Raw genomic sequence first — 18,456 nt, forward strand, 5'->3', positions numbered from 1 at the left:
GCATTTCGGTAGGAGGTAGAATGATTAAATGCATAAGATTTGCAGACGATATGGCGCTTGTTGCAGAATCTGAAAAGAAAATCAATAAAATGTTAGAAAAAATGAGAAAGGGTTTTGAAGAATATGAGATGAAAATAAATGTTAGAAAGACAAAAGCCATGGTGATTGGAACGAAGGGGTCTGTGTCAAATATAAAAGTAGGAGGGAAGAAAATAGAACAAATGAATAGTTTTCGATATCTGGGTATTATTCTTTGTAATAACATGAAGCTCGAACTTGAAATAAAAGCAAGGATAGGAATGCGAAAGAAGCCTTTAGGAGGAAGAAAAGTCTGTTTTGTGGGACCTTGAATAAAAAGTTGAGAAAAAGACTCATAAAATGCTTCGTGTGGAGTGTTGTACTGTATGAGGCGGAAACGTGGACATTACGTAAAGGTGATGAAAATCGACTGGAAGCCTTCGAAATGTGGGTGTGGAGAAGAATGGAAAGAATTAGTTGGGTCGAGCGGAAAACGAATGAGAGAGTGTTAGAAATGGTGGGTGAGAAAAGAACACTTTTAGACATTATTAGGAAGAGGAAGAAAAACTGGTTGGGACATTGCCTAAGAAGAGGTTGTATCATGAGGGACGTCGTAGAGGGTATGGCGGCGGGAAAGAGAGGGAGGGGGCAAAAGAGACTACAATTAATGTATTATATAAAAACAGAAGGATCATACGCGAAGACGAAGAGGTTAGCGGAGGACCGTGGAGCATGGAAGCTTCTCAGCTGAGGCAAGTGACCTGCCAATAAAGGCAGAATACCTATGATGATGACATTTATCATTTTCTAAAAATAAATGAAATAGAATACAGTTGAAAAATTAATGTTATACGAATTACTCCTTTCTCGTTTAGGTGCGGAATTTTCAGAAACTGTGAGAAACATGTTCAGTTATTTTTAATGGTTAGTTTATATGCCCAGTTTCATCTTCCTTACCTCAGAGATTAGCAAGATACACTATCCTATTTACGCCCCTAAGGATACATATTTCTAAAAATCCTTCTTTATCTCTTGCTTTCGTCAAAAAGAGTATTCTTGCTAGTTATAGCATTATGGCTTGGTCGATAATGAGTAACTCACTTATATTGTCTTATGTACAGAATAGGTTATTATTCTTGTTATTATTTTTGTTGCTATTACTGATGATTTGAGAATACAATGCTGGAACTAAAATTGCAGAAACGGTCAAAGACATCGCGAATGATGTAGGCGTGAAGTATGTAGGGTTTAAGAATGTCGGCGCTTGTTAAAAATGTTGGAACAATTGCCCTAGAGGATCCCAAAACTTTAATTTAGAAAGCACAGCGTCTTGTATAATTTCCTACTTTATAATACTACAACGAATACTCTATAAGAACATTGTACTTCTGTTAAATTACCTCGCTGAACAGTACTAAATGATCACCGAAGGCTAACATGAAATGGAGGATTCACACAACTAGATAGGCTTTTTCTTGAGTTAACTAAACATTAAGTATAATACCGAAGTAGCATTATAGATAAATTGAGACTGTAGAAAAAATGAACCTTTCCTCTAACAGTTAAAAGAATAACAGAACATAGACGCGATAATAAAAAAATAATAATAATAATAATAATAATAATAATAATAATAATAATAAAAATAATATACCACGATAGCTGCTGCGACTAAGTTACTGCGCATGATAGCTCTCGAAAGAAAGCAAATTTTTATTTTATTTTATATATTTATTTATTTTTTGTTGTTGCAAACTATGGGTAGAGTAATTATTTCGGAGGAGCTAGTTAATTGAAGTGATCCATAAACCGAAAGTGGTAGAAATCAACCTTTTCCAAATTTTAACCCGGGAAAGCCCATACTTACTACAAAGTGGGTATTGAATAATTTTCTGGGTTTTTGTGTCCTTTATAGACACTAAATCGAGATTATCAGGAAAATAATTCCATATGTGTATCCAATGCGGAGAAATAGGGGTGTCCCCTGTAGGGGACACTGGGCATTAGAAATCCAATGGGCATATATTGAAACAACTATTGACTTAAAAGATACAGGTTTTATTGTAAATAAAATATAAATGAACACAAATATCACTTATACATACAATAACTATACAAAATGCAAAATATTAAATACGGATATTTTGGTATAACATTTCAATACGCTGCCCAAAGCAAGGTAGAACAATAGCATTACAGAACGCAAATTACAATAGGGACCTTCAATATTTACCTTTGGCTGTGAAAATCATACCAACAATGAATATGTAGCCCAATCTCACAGTTTTCGCACATGATTCTTGTGTGTTTGTGGCACAAACCACATCTCTTGGTCCTTAGGGTCAGAGTTGAGACGAACGCCATTCGGAACTCGTTGATCTAATGGTGTACTACAAGTGACATTCTTCACAGGTGGTTTCCCATACATACCGCAGTAAATTTGAACAATAATTTTACGAAATTGACAATAAGTGAGTTTTTAACCTTGTCCGCATTCTTTTAGCATTACCCATGCATTATGAGAATGGCATCCACACCAAACGCGAAGAGAGGGAACCACCATTTTTTTCTTTGGAAAGCAATTCGCACTGAATGTACATTTTCATCGAATTTGTCGACACCCGCTATATATTTATTGTATTTTTGAATAAAAGATGGGCTGTCCACAGAGATTTTTGTTCTCCTTCTGGCAACAACAACAATCCTATCTACTTTCTGAGTCGGCAGTACACTATGACAGTTAGACACTACACTCACAATCCTATTTTCATGCCATTTCACTAAAACTAATTCACTTTTTGCTGCGAAAGAGAACGAATCTTTCTTCTCCTTCTTCAGTACCTCTGTCTTTTGCAACGGTTATTTCTGGATACTGTTCTCTCGTACTGTACCAGTGCCTCCATTTCCATGCGCTGACAAAGTTTCAATAAGTGGCAATGATGTCAAAAAGTTATCAAAATAAAAATTGTAAGCTCCAAGGCCTTGCGGTAACCTAGACTCCTTATCCAAAACAACACATGGACCTAGACCAAGATCTCTTGATACGGTAGCTTGCTATACTGAGCTCCCTGATAGGGTTCAAAAGCAATCAAATAACCTGTTCGGGTGGCAGCGACCACAGTTTATAGTCAAATCTTAGTGGATTTCTACAATTTTATGGAGCTTGAGGCTGAAAAGAAAATTAACTTCACGTAAATTATCACACAAAGCACAACCTACTTACACATAGAAAACGTAATCAAACAGATTGGGCTAGGGAGATTTGATTAGGTTTGGTTTGGTTATGTAAACTTCAACAATACAATGCAATTTTTATAAGTTGTTTATTTTTTTTACTTTACTCACATCAATCATTATCATTGTTATGTAGTAGTTAGATAAATTCATTTTGAAAACCTCTCTGTAGACAAGAAATGTTCTCGAAGGCCTTTTTCGCCTTTGAGGAAAACTGGACGTAAATCAAACTTAGTATATAATAAACAAAGTATCACGTATCTATTTTGTATACAGTGTCAGAAATCTACGACATAATATATTCAAACTATGTTCTCAAAATCGGAAATTATACAAAGAAACAGATTATGTAAGTACAGTGCCCAGTGTCCCCTACAGGGGACACCTTTCTCTTTTTGCAAAATTATAAGTACTTTTATTCATTTGTGACCAAACCTTACATTTTATGTGTGAACATGAATGTTTCAAGATAATAAATCAAGAGTTTTAAAAAATATAGTTACCTGTTTCCTTTCTTGGCAGCCATTTTCATTCAGTGAAGTGTGCAAACAGCCACTCAGGCCGCAGAATGCGGAATTCTGTACTTCATATCTCTGCCGCTAGGTGGATCTGAGATCCCACCGTAGTGCTAGGTGATCTTCGGACTAGATACATTCTAAAACTCCAAACATAACCGAAATACATCCTTCAGGTGAAAAATAATAGACGTTTAAAGTGCTGTCCCCTGTAGGGGACACCGGTCTTTCCCGGGTTAACGTTGACCACTATAAAACAAAAACGGTTTTCTTCAATCGATTAAGCATTCCAAGAATATTTTACATCTCCTTTCGTTACCAACCGAAAGTGGTAGAAATAAACCATTTCCGGTTTTACGTTGAACACTATAAAGCAAAATCGATAAATAGTTGCGAGCGGCTTTCTGTAATGGCAAATCCTTTAGATTGGAACTGACAAGAGATTACCGAGAAATAAATTACCACACGCAAATCAAGCCCAAAACTTGGCCAAACTCGACCAGCAAATGTAGAGATCTTAATTAGGTTGAGGCTGCCCACCACCGAATTTTGTTCCGATTCGGCCAATAGTTATCAAGAAAATGCTGCTGGCTAATTAAGTAGTTATCGAGAAATAAGGCATGAAATGCAACCCGCGTCCACCCTGTTCTTGGCCGAGTTTGACCACAGAATATGCCAGTACTTATTCCTTAGGGAATGGGCTAGTAGCTCACAAAATTTAGTAAACATCCGGCTAGTATTTAATTTAAAAATAAACTCTAGTAAAACCGTAAAGAGGATGACGTAATATGTTCTCTATTAATATGGATACTGGAATTTGTATCGTATTTCTTTCACTTCTGGTATTAATACAGAGATTACTGTCGAGATGGAATACACTCATGCGGTACTTAATGAATTACATAAAATCCCTTCTAGCTCTCCAATCTATAACACTCAATTTATAACCGGAAGTGATTGATATCTGCCACTTCTGCTTTTAGTATAAAGGTTAGAGTCAAGATAGAACATATTCTTGGGACACTAAATGATTATAGGAAACCGCTTCTTCTTATCTGTTATCTTTTCTAATCTATTGCGATCAACACTAAAACGGGAAGAAGTTGGATTTTGCTACTTCCGGTTTGGAGTTTAAGAGAGGTAATAACTTACCTGTTTCCACAACGTTAAATTGATTCCATAAAACTGCTTCTCCCTATATCTTATAGTTTATGTTCTATGTAAATTAAATTGAAACCGGAAGTTATAGGTGATTTCTACACTTCCTTTTTACTAGGGTGTTAAGTACGAAGATGAAATTTACTCCTGGAAAGCTTTATCGATTGCCAAAAACTGCTTCTTACTGTCTATTATCGTTTTCGCTCTATAGTGATCAAAGTTGAAACAGGAAATGGCTCAATTCTGTTACTTTCAGAATTTACTAGCTTGTTAAATGTGAAGAAGGTTATCCCTGAAAACTTTAATTGATTGCCAAAAACATCTTCTCGTTATCTATTATCGTTTTTGCTCTATAGTAATGAGTGTTAAAACCGGAAATGGCTCATTTCTACCATTTCCAGTTCTACTAGAATGTTAAGAATAAGAATGGAGATTCCCTTGAAACGTATAATCGATTGCCCAGAACCGCTTTTTGCTATCCATTATCGTTTTTGTTTTTGTATTTATCAACGTTAAAACCTGAAAAAAATCATTTCTACCATTTTGTTTGTCAAATCACCTCTATTAATGAACTCTCTCGAGAAAATCTCACACTATCTACTTATTGAAAATAATAATAATAATAATAATAATAATAATAATAATAATAATAATAATAATAATAATAATAATAATAATAATAGAAAATTCGCATCCTTTCAAATGTTATCTTTCGAAGTAACGTACGTACTAACATTACGATATTACAAGTTGCACTACGTGATCCTAATAATAATAAAATCTTAAAGAGGATCATGTTATGTTTTGTGTAGTGGTTTGGGAACCAGAAGCTCTAGTATATTTATTTCACTTCCGATTTGAGTACAGGGATCACTGCCGAGATGGAATATACTCTTGGAGCACTTAATGAATTACCAAAAAAGCCTTCTCGCTATCCATTCTATAACGCTCAATGTTATAACCGGAAGCGATTGATTTCTACCACTTCAGGTTTTAGTAGAAAGATTAGAGTCGAGATAGAACATATTCTTTGGACACTTAATTGATTACAGAAAACAGGTTATCGCTTGTTAGTTTCTATTCTATAGCAATCAACACTAAAACCGGACGTAGTTGGGTTTTGCTACTTTTGGTTCGATTAGAAGTTTAATAGTGTTGATACCTGGTCCTACAACGCTAAATTAGTTCCCAAAAACAGTTTCTATAACTTATAGTTTTTGCACTATATAGATTAAATTGAAACCGGAAGTTATAGGTAATTTTTGGCACATCTTTTTAACTAAGGTGTTAATTACGAAGAAGAAAGTTATTCTTAAAACTATTTATCGATTGCCGAAAACTACCTCTTACTATCTGTTGCCCTTTTCTCTCTATAGTGATCAACGTTAAAACCGGAAATGATTCATTTGTACCAGTTCATGTTTTACTAGAGTGTTAAGGGTGAAGACGTAGATTAATCTTGAAACGCTTTTTCGATTGTCCATTCTCGATGGCTCATTCGTACCTCTTCTGGTTTTATTAGACTATTAAGAATGAAGATGAGAGTTGGCTATGAAACGTGTAATCGATTGCCAAGAACCGCTTTTCCCTATCTATTACCGTTTTTGTTCTATAATGATCATCATTAAAACCGGAAATGACTTATTACTACCATTTCCGGTTGGTGAATCTCTCTATTAAAGAACTCCCTCGAGATAATCATTGTATCTTTCTATTGCAAAAACAATTTAAAAATTCGCATCCGTCCAAATGTCATCGTACGGAGTAACGGACGGACGTATGTACAAACATTACGATGTTACAAGTTTCACTACGCAATCCTAATAGTAAAAACAGTAAAGATTTACGTAATATTTTCTCAATTGATTTGGAAACCAGAAGTTATAGTATATTTTTTTTTCACCTCCTAGTTGAGTAGAGTGATTACTGTCGAGATGGAACACACTGTTGGGCACTTAATAAATTTTCCATTCTATTCCCTTCTCGCTATATATTCTATAACACTCAATGCTTAAACTGGAAGTCATTGATTTCTGTCACTTCCGGTTTGAGTAGAAAGACTAAAGTCGAATTAGAAAATTCTTGGAACACTTAATTGATTACTGAAAATCGCTTCTCGCTATTTATTACGGTTTCTAATCTATTGTGATCAACACTAAAACCGGAAGTAGTTGGGTTTTGCCACTCCCGGTTTATTTAGAAGTTTAAGAGAGGAGACGATACTTATTCCCACAACGCTAAACTGATTCCCCGAAACAGCTTCTCCCTATCTCCCTATGTAGATTAATTTGAAGTCGGAAATTATAGTTAATTTCTACTGCTTCCGGTTTTACTAGGATGTTAATGATGAAGATGAAAGTTACCCTTGACACGCTTTATCGATTGCCGAAAATTTGTTCCTGCTATCCTTTACCGTTTTTGCCTTATAGTGATCAAAAATAAAACCGGAAATGACTCATTTATACCACTTCCGGTCTTACTATACTATTAAGAATGAATATGGGAGTTGTCCTTGAAACGTTTAATCGATTTCCAAAAACCGTTTGTCGCTATCTATTACAGTATGTGCTCTACAGTGATCAACGTTGAAACCGGAAATGGCTCATTTGCACCACTTTCTGTTGACTAAATCATCTTCGTTAACGAACTCCCTCGAGATAATTACTCTATTTATCTATTTCACAAAACAGAATTAAAAAATTCGCATTCGTTCAAAAGTTGTTGTGCGGAATGTTACGGTATGTTCCACTAAGTGATCGTAATAAATACTTCATACCCCCGACCCCGCCAAACACACACACACTAACTTATGTACACACGAAAGTGTATCTGGTAGTTCCCATATGCCTATGCCGGTAGCTGGAAACAGAGAGAGAGAGAATCTTATTGCACATTTACACAGAACGCGCAATTACTCAGAACATCAATTAAAAAAAAGAAAAAAGAATAGTTGTAAATGAAACTTTCAAAGATTGGTACCACTGCTGCTACATACACATGCAATTCTTCCATAATGATTGATTCGTAAGATGATGTATATGGGTTTCATAATGACAGTGTAATAAAATGCCTTCAAATTGACCACAAAATAAAAAGTTAAATTTCTCTCTCAAATTTTATAAAATCGAAGTCGATGGTCGTTATGGGAACAGTCTACAATAACAATATATGCAAACAAATATTAATATACTCCAAGCTTTCCACTGGATGCCAGAAAGCTTCGGATCATATTTGATGTCATAATCATAAGCAGATGTAAATATATATATATATATATATATATATATATATATATATATATATATATATATAGTTAGATAGATAGATAATAGAGAGAGGAGAAGAGAGAGAGAGAGAGATTTTCATTAAATATATTTGTATTAAAACAAGCAAAAGAGACAAAATGGCATATTGCGTATGCCCCCATTTTTTACGAAAAAAATAAGACACTGAGTAGTCCTTTTCGACTAATTTTCTTTGAAATTTTCAAAGTCTGTAGTCCGGAACTGTCTTTTATGAATTATTATACTTTTCGTATATAACACGCTGATACCATACATGCAACACACCACACACTAGAAAACAACAAAAGTCTTTTGGGCCTTACTAGACTCCACTTTTCACTTTAATGTTTTACATTATTCTGAAAATTTTCTTCACTGTGTACAGTTCATAAGAAACACAGAACAAAATAAAAACAAAAAAGGAATAGATTTCTTTATATAACATCAGGTGTCTCGATCTTAAGTTTGATACTATTCTATTTATCTTCCATTAAATTGTTGAGATGGTAGTAAGAAATACTTCTCATTTACCGAAGAGTACCCTTCCGAAGTGAAGCAAAGAATGCTTATGTCGTCCTCAGTGTGGAACGTTATGTGTTTCCATTTCCAGCTTTATTAGATTTGTCTATATCTCAAACATCAACCTATGTTATTTGTCTCCTTAATTTATGAAATTCTTACTTCGTATAATATTCCCATGGAAGAGAATGAGTTTCATAGTGGCAGTATAGTAAGCGTTAGATTTCCAGTACGAGCTTATGTCGTTCAGATCCCACGACAATTTTTTTTTTCAATTTCAACAAATCTATGAAATTTATCAAATCATGTGGTGTGGTTGGGATTGGAAGTTAAACTCAGCATACAAGGGAATAAATACAGTTACCAAAGTTGCAAGAAAACGAGATAAGCGTTTTCACCGTTTGCACCGTACCTAAGAACATGAAAATGTTAGTACGTTTCCTTTTTTAATTATGTGAGTGGTTACAATATCAGAATAACAGTCTTTTAAGCTCTTGAAATAGCTTAAGGTGGTGATTTGAAATTTAAAAAATGATCAAAAGATGGAATTAAGGCCCCACTTCTCAAATGACAACACAAGGTTTTATCATTATACAATTTCCCTACATCTTAAAGGAACCATTGCACAAGATTTCGAAGTGCATAAATCCAACGTGGTTAACTCTTACTAATGCGCTACATTTATCCTAAACTTGAGTTCCTAACAATATTTTCCAAAAAAATGACAGTTAACTTTTAAATATCCTAATGAAGAATGCGTCCACTTCCACTTAAATTTTAGTTCAGATAATTGAAAATAAGTAATCCACAAGAGAAACATGCTCGGTATACTAATACCATGGTGCAAAATATTTTATAATAGGAAAAAGGTTAAGGATTGGCATCTGTTTTTAATAGAATGAGGTGAATTACGTAAATAAATTAATTGATATTTGTATTTGATCATACTCTATCGAATATATTGTTTTCTGATTATTTTTTCACTCTTTAATTACAGTGAATTGTACGTAGAAAAACACACTAAAGTAAGTATTTTGTACGCTGATGTGGTAAACTTTTCTAAACTTACTGTCGCACTACCGGTCAACAAACTTGTAGAAACACTTAATGAATTATTCGGAAGATTTGATGAGGCTTCAGAGGTAAGAACTTATTTAAGTTTTAAATTGTTATCATATTTATACGACATTTGTGAAATGTAATGATATTTGCTTACTTAATGTTTTAATAAATAACGTAAATAATGGGTGCATGTTTTCTCTTGGTGCTAAGGATCTTTTTAACTTATCATTACATTAAAATTTTATTAACAAATCTTCGACGTTAAATTTATTGAATAGAACGACCGAATAAGATGAACCCTTCTTATTGTCAACATGTCTTGTCACAAACGGAAAGTATTAGTGATCCTTCCGGAGTGTACAGTTAAGTATATATTGACCACCTACTGCTGTAAAAAGTGAGTAAGAAAAGCGTAGCAAAAATCAAATAGCTTAAGTCTTATTAATTATACAATAACGTGAGCAATTTGATAAAATTCACAAGTAATTTGCCAGAGTTTGTCTCTAAAAGTCAGTTACAAATAGGTTTATTGTTCCACTTACGAATAGATTTTATCGAAATGTTTCTTTACACTAAGAAAAACAGCAATTTGTTGTGATGAGATTATCTTAATCTCAGTCTGAATCAATAGGAAATATGAGAAAATGAGCAAGGAGGTGAAATCTATGATCCTACGGAGGAAACAAGGGGTATTACTTTAGCAGTAGAAAATTAGAATGGGAAGGTAGTCAGGGAGAAAAGTGAAGTATTAGCAAGATGGAAAAATATATTGAGGACTTACATCAGGGTAGGGATAGACCGTGTGGCGTAGATATTGAAGTAGGAATTGAAGTAGGCAAGGATGATAAAGAATTTCGTATTCTTCGGGATGAGTTTTTAAAAGCTATATCTGAGATTAGGAATGGAAAGGCAACCGGGGATAGAAAATATACCAATCGAATTCATTAAGAATATGAGAGACAATGGCAAGAAAGAATTCTTCCGACTCTGCAATGAAATATATGAAACAGGAAATGGGTTGAAACAAGAGAGTGACATCCTGAAGACGATCTTAATACCGATGGCTAAAAAATTGAACCCGAAGAGATGTGAAGATTATAGGACTATTAGTCTCATATATCATACAGCAAAAACTTTGCTTCGAATTTTGAACAGAAGGTATTATGGAAGAGCAAATGAAAAAGTTGAGGAGGAACAGTTTGGGTTCATGAGAGGAAAGGGCACAAGAGATGCAATTGGATTATTAAGAGTGATCGGTGAAAGGTTTATAGAAAAAGGGAAAAAGGTGTATGTGTGTATTTGTTGATCTAGAAAAGGCTTTTGACCGCGTGAATTGGGATTTGTTGTTGGAAGTTCTAAAGAAAGTTGGGTTGGAATGCAAAGCTCGAAGACTCATAAGAAAATTATATATGAACCAACAAGTAAGTATTACAATAGGGTAGGAAATGACAGAGGAGAATGCAATTGGAAGGGGAGTCCGACACGGGAGCTGCCTCTCGTCTATATTATTTAATATCTATCTAGAAGAGATAGTAAAAAAGATCCTAAAAATGAAGATGGCATTTGAGGAGGAGATTGAATGATTAGGAGTATTCGGTTTCAAGTTGATATGACAATTGTTGAGCAATCTGAATAGAAAATCAATCAAATGTTAGAGAACTTGAGGAAGGGCTGTGAAGAATACGGAATAAAATATATGTTAGAAAGACAAAAGCCATGGTGATTGAAACGAACGCTGTCAGTATCAAATATAGAAGTAGGAGGGGATAAAATAGAACAGGTGACTAGTTTCGATACCTGGACAGTATTATTAGTAATGATATGAAATGCGAACGTGAAATAAAAGCAAGGATAGGTATAGCAGAAGAAGGCTTTAGAAGGAAAAAAATACTATTTTGTGGGATCTTGAATAAAGAGCTCAAAAAAAAAAAGACTCATAAAATGCTTCGCGTAAAGTATTGTACAGTATGAATCAGAAACATGTACTCGTACATCACACAAAAATGATGAAAAACGACTGGAAGATTTCGAAATGCATTAGTGGAGAAGAACCGGCGAATTATCTTGGTTGAACGGAAAACGAATGAGAGGGTGTTAGAAATGGTAGGGGGAGAAAAGAAGAATTTTAGATATTATTAAGAGGAGGAAGAGAAAATTGTTAGGACATTGGATAAGAAGAAACTCTATCATGAGTGACGTGATAGAGGGTATGGTGGCAGGAAAGAGATGGAGGGGGCAAAGTATACTACAGTTAATGGGCGATATCAAAACAGAATAATGGTACGTTAAGAGGATGAGGCTAGCGGAAGATCGTGAAGCATTGAAGCTTCTTAGTTGCAGCAAGTGACCTGCCAATAATGACGGAATACCTATAATGAAGAAGTGGTTTGAAAAGATTTGTGTATCTGACCAGAAGGAACTCAGTTGTAGTAATGAAATCTTATAGTATAGTGGGTAGCGAAACAATTGGATTTACCGCTAGACACTAATGCAGAATTTGTGGATGACTTATTCACCACTGGCATCAATTGCATAGCGATGGGCAGCGGAATGGTTTTCTACTTAATCCAGAACCCACAAAGAAATTCAGTAATGAATCAAATTTCTTTAGAGAAATGATTAGCAAAAGCATCTGCAAAGCTAATTATAAACCAAACAGAAAAATCACAGTTAGGAGAAGAAACAATAAAGAAGTTGTTAGCATCATAAGGTAGTGGTGGCCTCGGCCAAAACTTAACTTCAGACAGGTGGTAAACATTTCCCTGTCAAATACTTGATAGTCACCAACTTAAAAATAATATTTTTCCAAGCCAGCAAATCAAGAGAGTTTACTTCCGTGCAAAGTAGATATCTTTAGGAACAATACATGTTCTATTAGTTGAGTGATAAGATTGTGGCCAGGTGTCTTTAAACTGTTTAATAAACGTAAAACACAACTTATGTGGTCCAACAGCGGAGCTTCTGGAAATCGATACACATCACTAAACAAAAATAATTCTATACTGACTACGCGGAGGACGTGAACCAGAACCAGATACTGGTTAAACTTCTAAAATATTATATAAGGTAGTTTGGTTATGGCCCAATGGGTGTAAGAGTTTTTGTACTAGACCATTGGTGCTTGTCCCATAGAATTTGGCTCCTGTTATAGGAGGGTAGTTCAACCAACCCTAGGTCCAAATCAACTAGGTTAGTGTACTACCCAAGTCATGGGGTACTACCGATTTACCACTCAGTGAATCAAAATGATTGAGATGTGAATTAGGCATTCATTTTTCTGTTTGCAATTGCATACAAGTTACTCTTTCAATAAAACTAGCCTTTCCAGCCAAAGGATCTACGTAAGGAAGAATTAGTCCCAGAAGCGACAGTCCTATTAGCGACAGGAACTGTTACCTGTCCTATGTGCGACCGATTCATTTATATTGAGATGATGGAAGATGATATGATTCCATCTCGTAAAATATGTTTGCCTCTGGCGTTATTAGCGCCCGAATAACCTTGGTATGAAATATGTACGTGCCAGTGATGCTGTTCGTCAAATATATTTTTCCTCTACTGTTAGTGTATATAAACCTTATTTTAATTTTGAGTTTGATTTGACATGAAACATATCAAATAACGAGATAACAGGGATATTTCCATGAAAAGTATATTTCTATGTAATTATTGAAAATCCGGTTGTAATATCCCCTTTCTTCAAAAGCCCTGTTTTCTGTACTTAATATGACTCAAATCTAGTTACTCACTAACCACAATAATATATTTTATTTTGGAAAACTTAAACGTGTAACAGCTTCGCCAACTACCCACTTTCTAGACTTCTTAAGACACTGTGAATAAAATGAAAAAAATGTCTATGATAAAAGACAGCTTTAGAGATCCCTTACATCTGATTGGCTATTCTCAACCAATCCTACCAATTACAATCCAGTTCACTCTAAACAATCTAAAAGGTAAACAAACTTTTTAAAACACCCCCCCCTATTGTAAGCTACTAAAACGTAAACTAATTGCTTAGTTTGCCTTCCTGCCTTGTTTTGACTTATACATAAAAGCTTGTTGTATAGCAATTTGAAATAATCCCTTATAACTAGTCGAACTGTTAAGTCCTGCGAGAGATTTGTAACTTGTGTAATAATTTCTTCGAATACACTGTGTTTTAAAATTTGTTTGATATCCTCACGTGGTGAACACCCTCTTTCCATGGGCGCCCGATGGGAAGGCAGGGATCGCCCCCCTGGTTCACGAAAATGTATACGTAATATAGCAAACAACGTATTTTAAATACCAGATATACCAGACGTGATACAGCAACCATGGAGATGCCCCTCCCTAGAAAATTTTCTTATGGCACCTCTATCTCTTTCTAATCTCTTTCTTATGCCATAAACATATTCAATCTAAACTTATGCTCCGTATCATTTTAACATGAAATTTAAAGGCTAATAAACTCTAAATATTTAGTTAGTTTTCCCCTTGATATAGTCAGTGTATTCATAGAAATTAATTCAAAAACATAATATTAGGAAAACGTATAAAAGATTCCTAATGTAATGAGAGCAGTCTCACGTATTAAATTCAGGTAGAGCGAAATTTTTCATAATACATTTTGTTAAGATTTAAATCACATTAGCATGAAACAAGTTTAAGAAGAGACAACCTTATCTGCTTCCATTATCTTAGTATGAACGAATCAGTGACTCATAGGGCAGTTAACAGATCGAATCGGTCGCTCATAGGACAGTTAACAGTTCCTGTCGCTAATAGGACTGTGGCAAGTGGGAAGACACTATAAGGAATTACTAAGACTGATTTTCGCGGGTCGAAGTTCAATGCCAATCGGACTCTTGGCAGACCAATGTTTTGAGTGTGACTCTATCGTGGGGTCCTAAAAACCAGGGATTAGCGATATGTTAACTTATTACGTACTCCTCGTAACCATACCTACTCTACTAAGTAATCCCTAGTTGAGAAGCCAATGAGTAGGTATTGTCTGTCAAACAAACAAATGCATACTTTCTGCGGGATAGTGTCTTGCCTTTGCTGCCACGAAAATAAAATACTACACATTACCCCATATCAATTCTCCATTAGCTTCATATTTGCTGATCAGTCAAAACAGTATTCCTAGGCATTAAGGCGAAAATGGATTTCTTTTTTCGTGCATTGTACGAAAAACACCAAAAGTGAACGCAATAAAAACAAGGAAACAAGGAAAAAAAATACAATGCGATGTAAAGGGCTTACACTCTTTCGAAAAACCACTCAATGTAGCGCTTTCCTTGCAAGTAACTCTTAATGGTGTAATCGGTAACACCATGGGCTCAAATTCATGGGGTCCTCAGATAGATTCCCCTGAAGACATGCGTTTTTTTTCCTTTACAACAATAGAAGTTCTTTTTTAAAATTATCCAGTCATCCGAAAAAAGGAAATTCTGTAGAAACACACATTTCACTTTTGTATTCCCATTATCGCGAAGAAGTATGGTCATTTCTTGCAGTTCAAACCGTAGACAATAAGTTAGTGAATAAGGTTTCTCGGTCGTTTTGGAAACAATGTCCAGTGTGTTGTTGTCGGGAGAGCTCTACATTGTAGACCTTAAAGTTGCAAGTTGCAAGGAATACAGAGGCCATTTATTATTATTATTATTATTATTATTATTATTATTATTATTATTATTATTATTATTATTATTATTATTATTATTATTATTATTATTATTATTATTAGAATGATAAAACAAGGAAAGAAAAAAGACACATAGTCAAAGCTATTGATAGGAACAGAAGAGATATACTTTATATCAGATTCTTTTTACGCTTACATATGAACGTAATAATATTATTACATTTATGGATTGACAGAATTATTATTTTACGAGAACAAGAAATGGAGAATAAATATTTGTTAGCTGGTAGCAGTAATGAATTTTGTTTCGCCCTTCTTCTAGATAGGATGAGTTGATTTTGACTTTAACGTCCCTTTCAGCAGCAACGCTATATGATACAGGATCTACTGATTAACGTGAAATCCGAACCATGCCGGGAACGCGCGTTTATCTAGGTAGGAAGGTGAGGTGATACCTTGAATAGAATCGTTCTTGTAACTAGAGTTGTAAGTTCGATCACTATTTATAATTTGTGTCATTTCTTTACTGCTTTAACAACCTTGCTCGTAGCGTTAACGCCAATAATAAATTACTGGGGAATTACGTGTAAAATTGAAAGATCGAGTTAATTGTGTTAATTCGCATACAGATCGAGGTAAAGAAGCCAGAGTAATGTGCTTATGTCTCTGTTTGGCCATCCTCCCTCGTAGAGTATTCGATAGCAAGGTAGCCTGAAGATCTTGTAGTCCACGAATCGATTATCTTGTACGCAGAACCATTTTTATTTCTTGAGCAAATGTAGAAAAGGCAAAAAGAAAAAAAAAACGAATCGAGATGCATGAAGTTTACAGCTAACAAGTAAGACCGAATCAAAGGTATGGGTCATTACGTGATTTGTTTAAAGAAACAATAAAATGGAGGAAAGTTGTTTTGTCTGTGTCTAGGAACGGAGTACAAATAAAAAAAAAGAAACCACACTTCTGTCCAGAACTTCGGTCGCATGTCTTTCAAAATTACATAAATAGAAATAACTCTTTCTTATGTTAGAAAACGTTAAATGTCTTCTTAAAAGTATGCAGAAAAAGGAAACCAATATTTTCAAATAAAATTCTGCAAAACAATTAAGAAAGAAAGTTATAATTAATAAGAGAAATATCTGAAACTCATCGCCAAATTTCGTTTTCGCAAGCGTGGCAAACGCACGGCGAAATTTACAGAGAGAAAGGGAGAGAGAGAGAGAGAGAGACTGAGCATTATGTTTTATTAGAAGTAGAAGTAAATCTTTGATAAACTTAGTTACCATACTTATTGCACACCTCTAATAATAATAGGTATTAAACATTTTATACGTAAAAACAAATAAAAGGAAATAAGCCACAAATTATTCGAAGCAATCAGACAGTTTGTGGTAGTGATTTTCTGAAATGCGTCTACTAAGAGAACGAACTTTAACATGCCTTCATAGAGTATGGGGTTTACGGTTTGAACTGCAAGAAATGACCACACTTCTTCGCGATAATGTGAATACAAAAGTGAAATGTTGTGTTTCTACATAATTTCCTTTTCTCGGGTGACTGGATAATTTTTAAAAAAGAACTTCTATTGTTGTAAAGGAATAAAACATATGTCTTAGGGAGGAATATATCTGAGGACCCCATTAATTTGAGCCCATGGTCTTACCGATTACACCATCAAGAGTTCCTTGCAAGGAAAGCGCTACATTGAGTGATTTTTCAAAAGAGTGTAAGCGCTTTACATCGCATTGTATTTTGTCCTTGTTTCCTTGTTTTTATTGCGTTCACTCTTTTTGAGTTCTGTACAATGCACGAAAAAGGAACTACATTTTTCGCCACGATACCCAGGAATACTGTTTTAGCTTATCACCAAATACGAAGCTACTGGCGATATGATATGGGGTAATGTGTAGTATTTTAATTTTCATAGCAGCAGGGGCAAGATACTATCCTGCAGAAAACATGTATTTATTTGTTTGACAGACAATACAGGACAAGTGTTTATAATGGGTTCAATCTGGTCGAGTGCCATGGGTAGCGCGAAACAAATGTACGATCCGAGTGCACACACCGAGTGAAAAAGTTCAAACGTCCTGCATGTTTTGTGAGTCAGAACTTGTTCGTAGGTAATGAAGAGGGTGTGACTATTTCTGGATTGATTACTATTGGTGGAAATAAAAGTACGCTCAGTAAAAGCTCCGTCGGATGCATTCGAAATTCTATTGGGTCATTGCATATGAAATCACAATATTTGAAACTAAAATGTGGCTCATATGTTTGAAATTTTATTTAAAAAAATTCTACATGTGCTGTAGTACTCAGACATAACACACCTATAAAGTGTTACAACTCTACAATAAAGGAAACTGCTGTAGAAGCCAGTCGAAATTTGGAGATTTTGTGCCTAAGTCCGCCTTTGACTTAAACTACTCTAACCGCTAGATCTCTGGAGATATTGAAGCCATTTGAAAATGGTTTTTACTAAAGCAATCTTTGAAACTGTAGCATTTAAAACATTGTAGTATTGAACTGCTCAAGTGGGATTAAGCATGTGAATTTCACCATAAAAGAGAGAGAGAGAGAGAAAAGGAAATATATGTCAAAATTTTTCAATTGTTTATGAAAAAGGCCCACCTATCATCTACCTCAAATTTTCAAAATAAGTAGGTCTGATATTTCTGTTTATCATATAAAAAATAGGATGATATTTTTTTTTTATATGTCGAAGGAAAAAAAAACAATTCAGGGGTCACATTATTTAATTTTCTAGTAACACGACTTGCATTGCTAAGTATGTTCCTCTGCAATGGTTGATGATTTTTATGAAATAATAATAATAATAATAATAATAATAATAATAATAATAATAATAATAATAATAATAATAATAATAATAATAATAATAAAAACAAGTTGAAACTCTTATTTAAATGTAATTTATAAATTTATTTTAAAACAATATATGCCTATTCCGCAGCATATATAGTGCTCTTTGATTTAACAAAAGAAACAGTGAACAATAGTGAACTGTAGATTGTAT

General features: G+C 34.4%; 1 protein-coding gene across 2 annotated transcripts in view; it reads left to right on the plus strand.

Moving 5' to 3' along the window:
• Positions 1-18,456, plus strand: part of LOC145673783 (adenylate cyclase type 2-like) — a 1,485,668-nt gene that overhangs the window by 536,378 nt on the left and 930,834 nt on the right. For both annotated transcript variants that reach the window (XM_081743538.1, XM_081743539.1), the window contains exon 7: positions 9,726-9,870. In XM_081743538.1, the coding sequence (XP_081599664.1) occupies positions 9,726-9,870 (145 nt within the window). The remainder of the gene's footprint in view (positions 1-9,725; positions 9,871-18,456) is intronic.

Source organism: Thermobia domestica, chromosome 17 (assembly GCF_964235325.1).
Source record: "Thermobia domestica chromosome 17, izTheDome1.hap1.1, whole genome shotgun sequence".
Lineage (NCBI taxonomy): Eukaryota > Metazoa > Arthropoda > Insecta > Zygentoma > Lepismatidae > Thermobia > Thermobia domestica.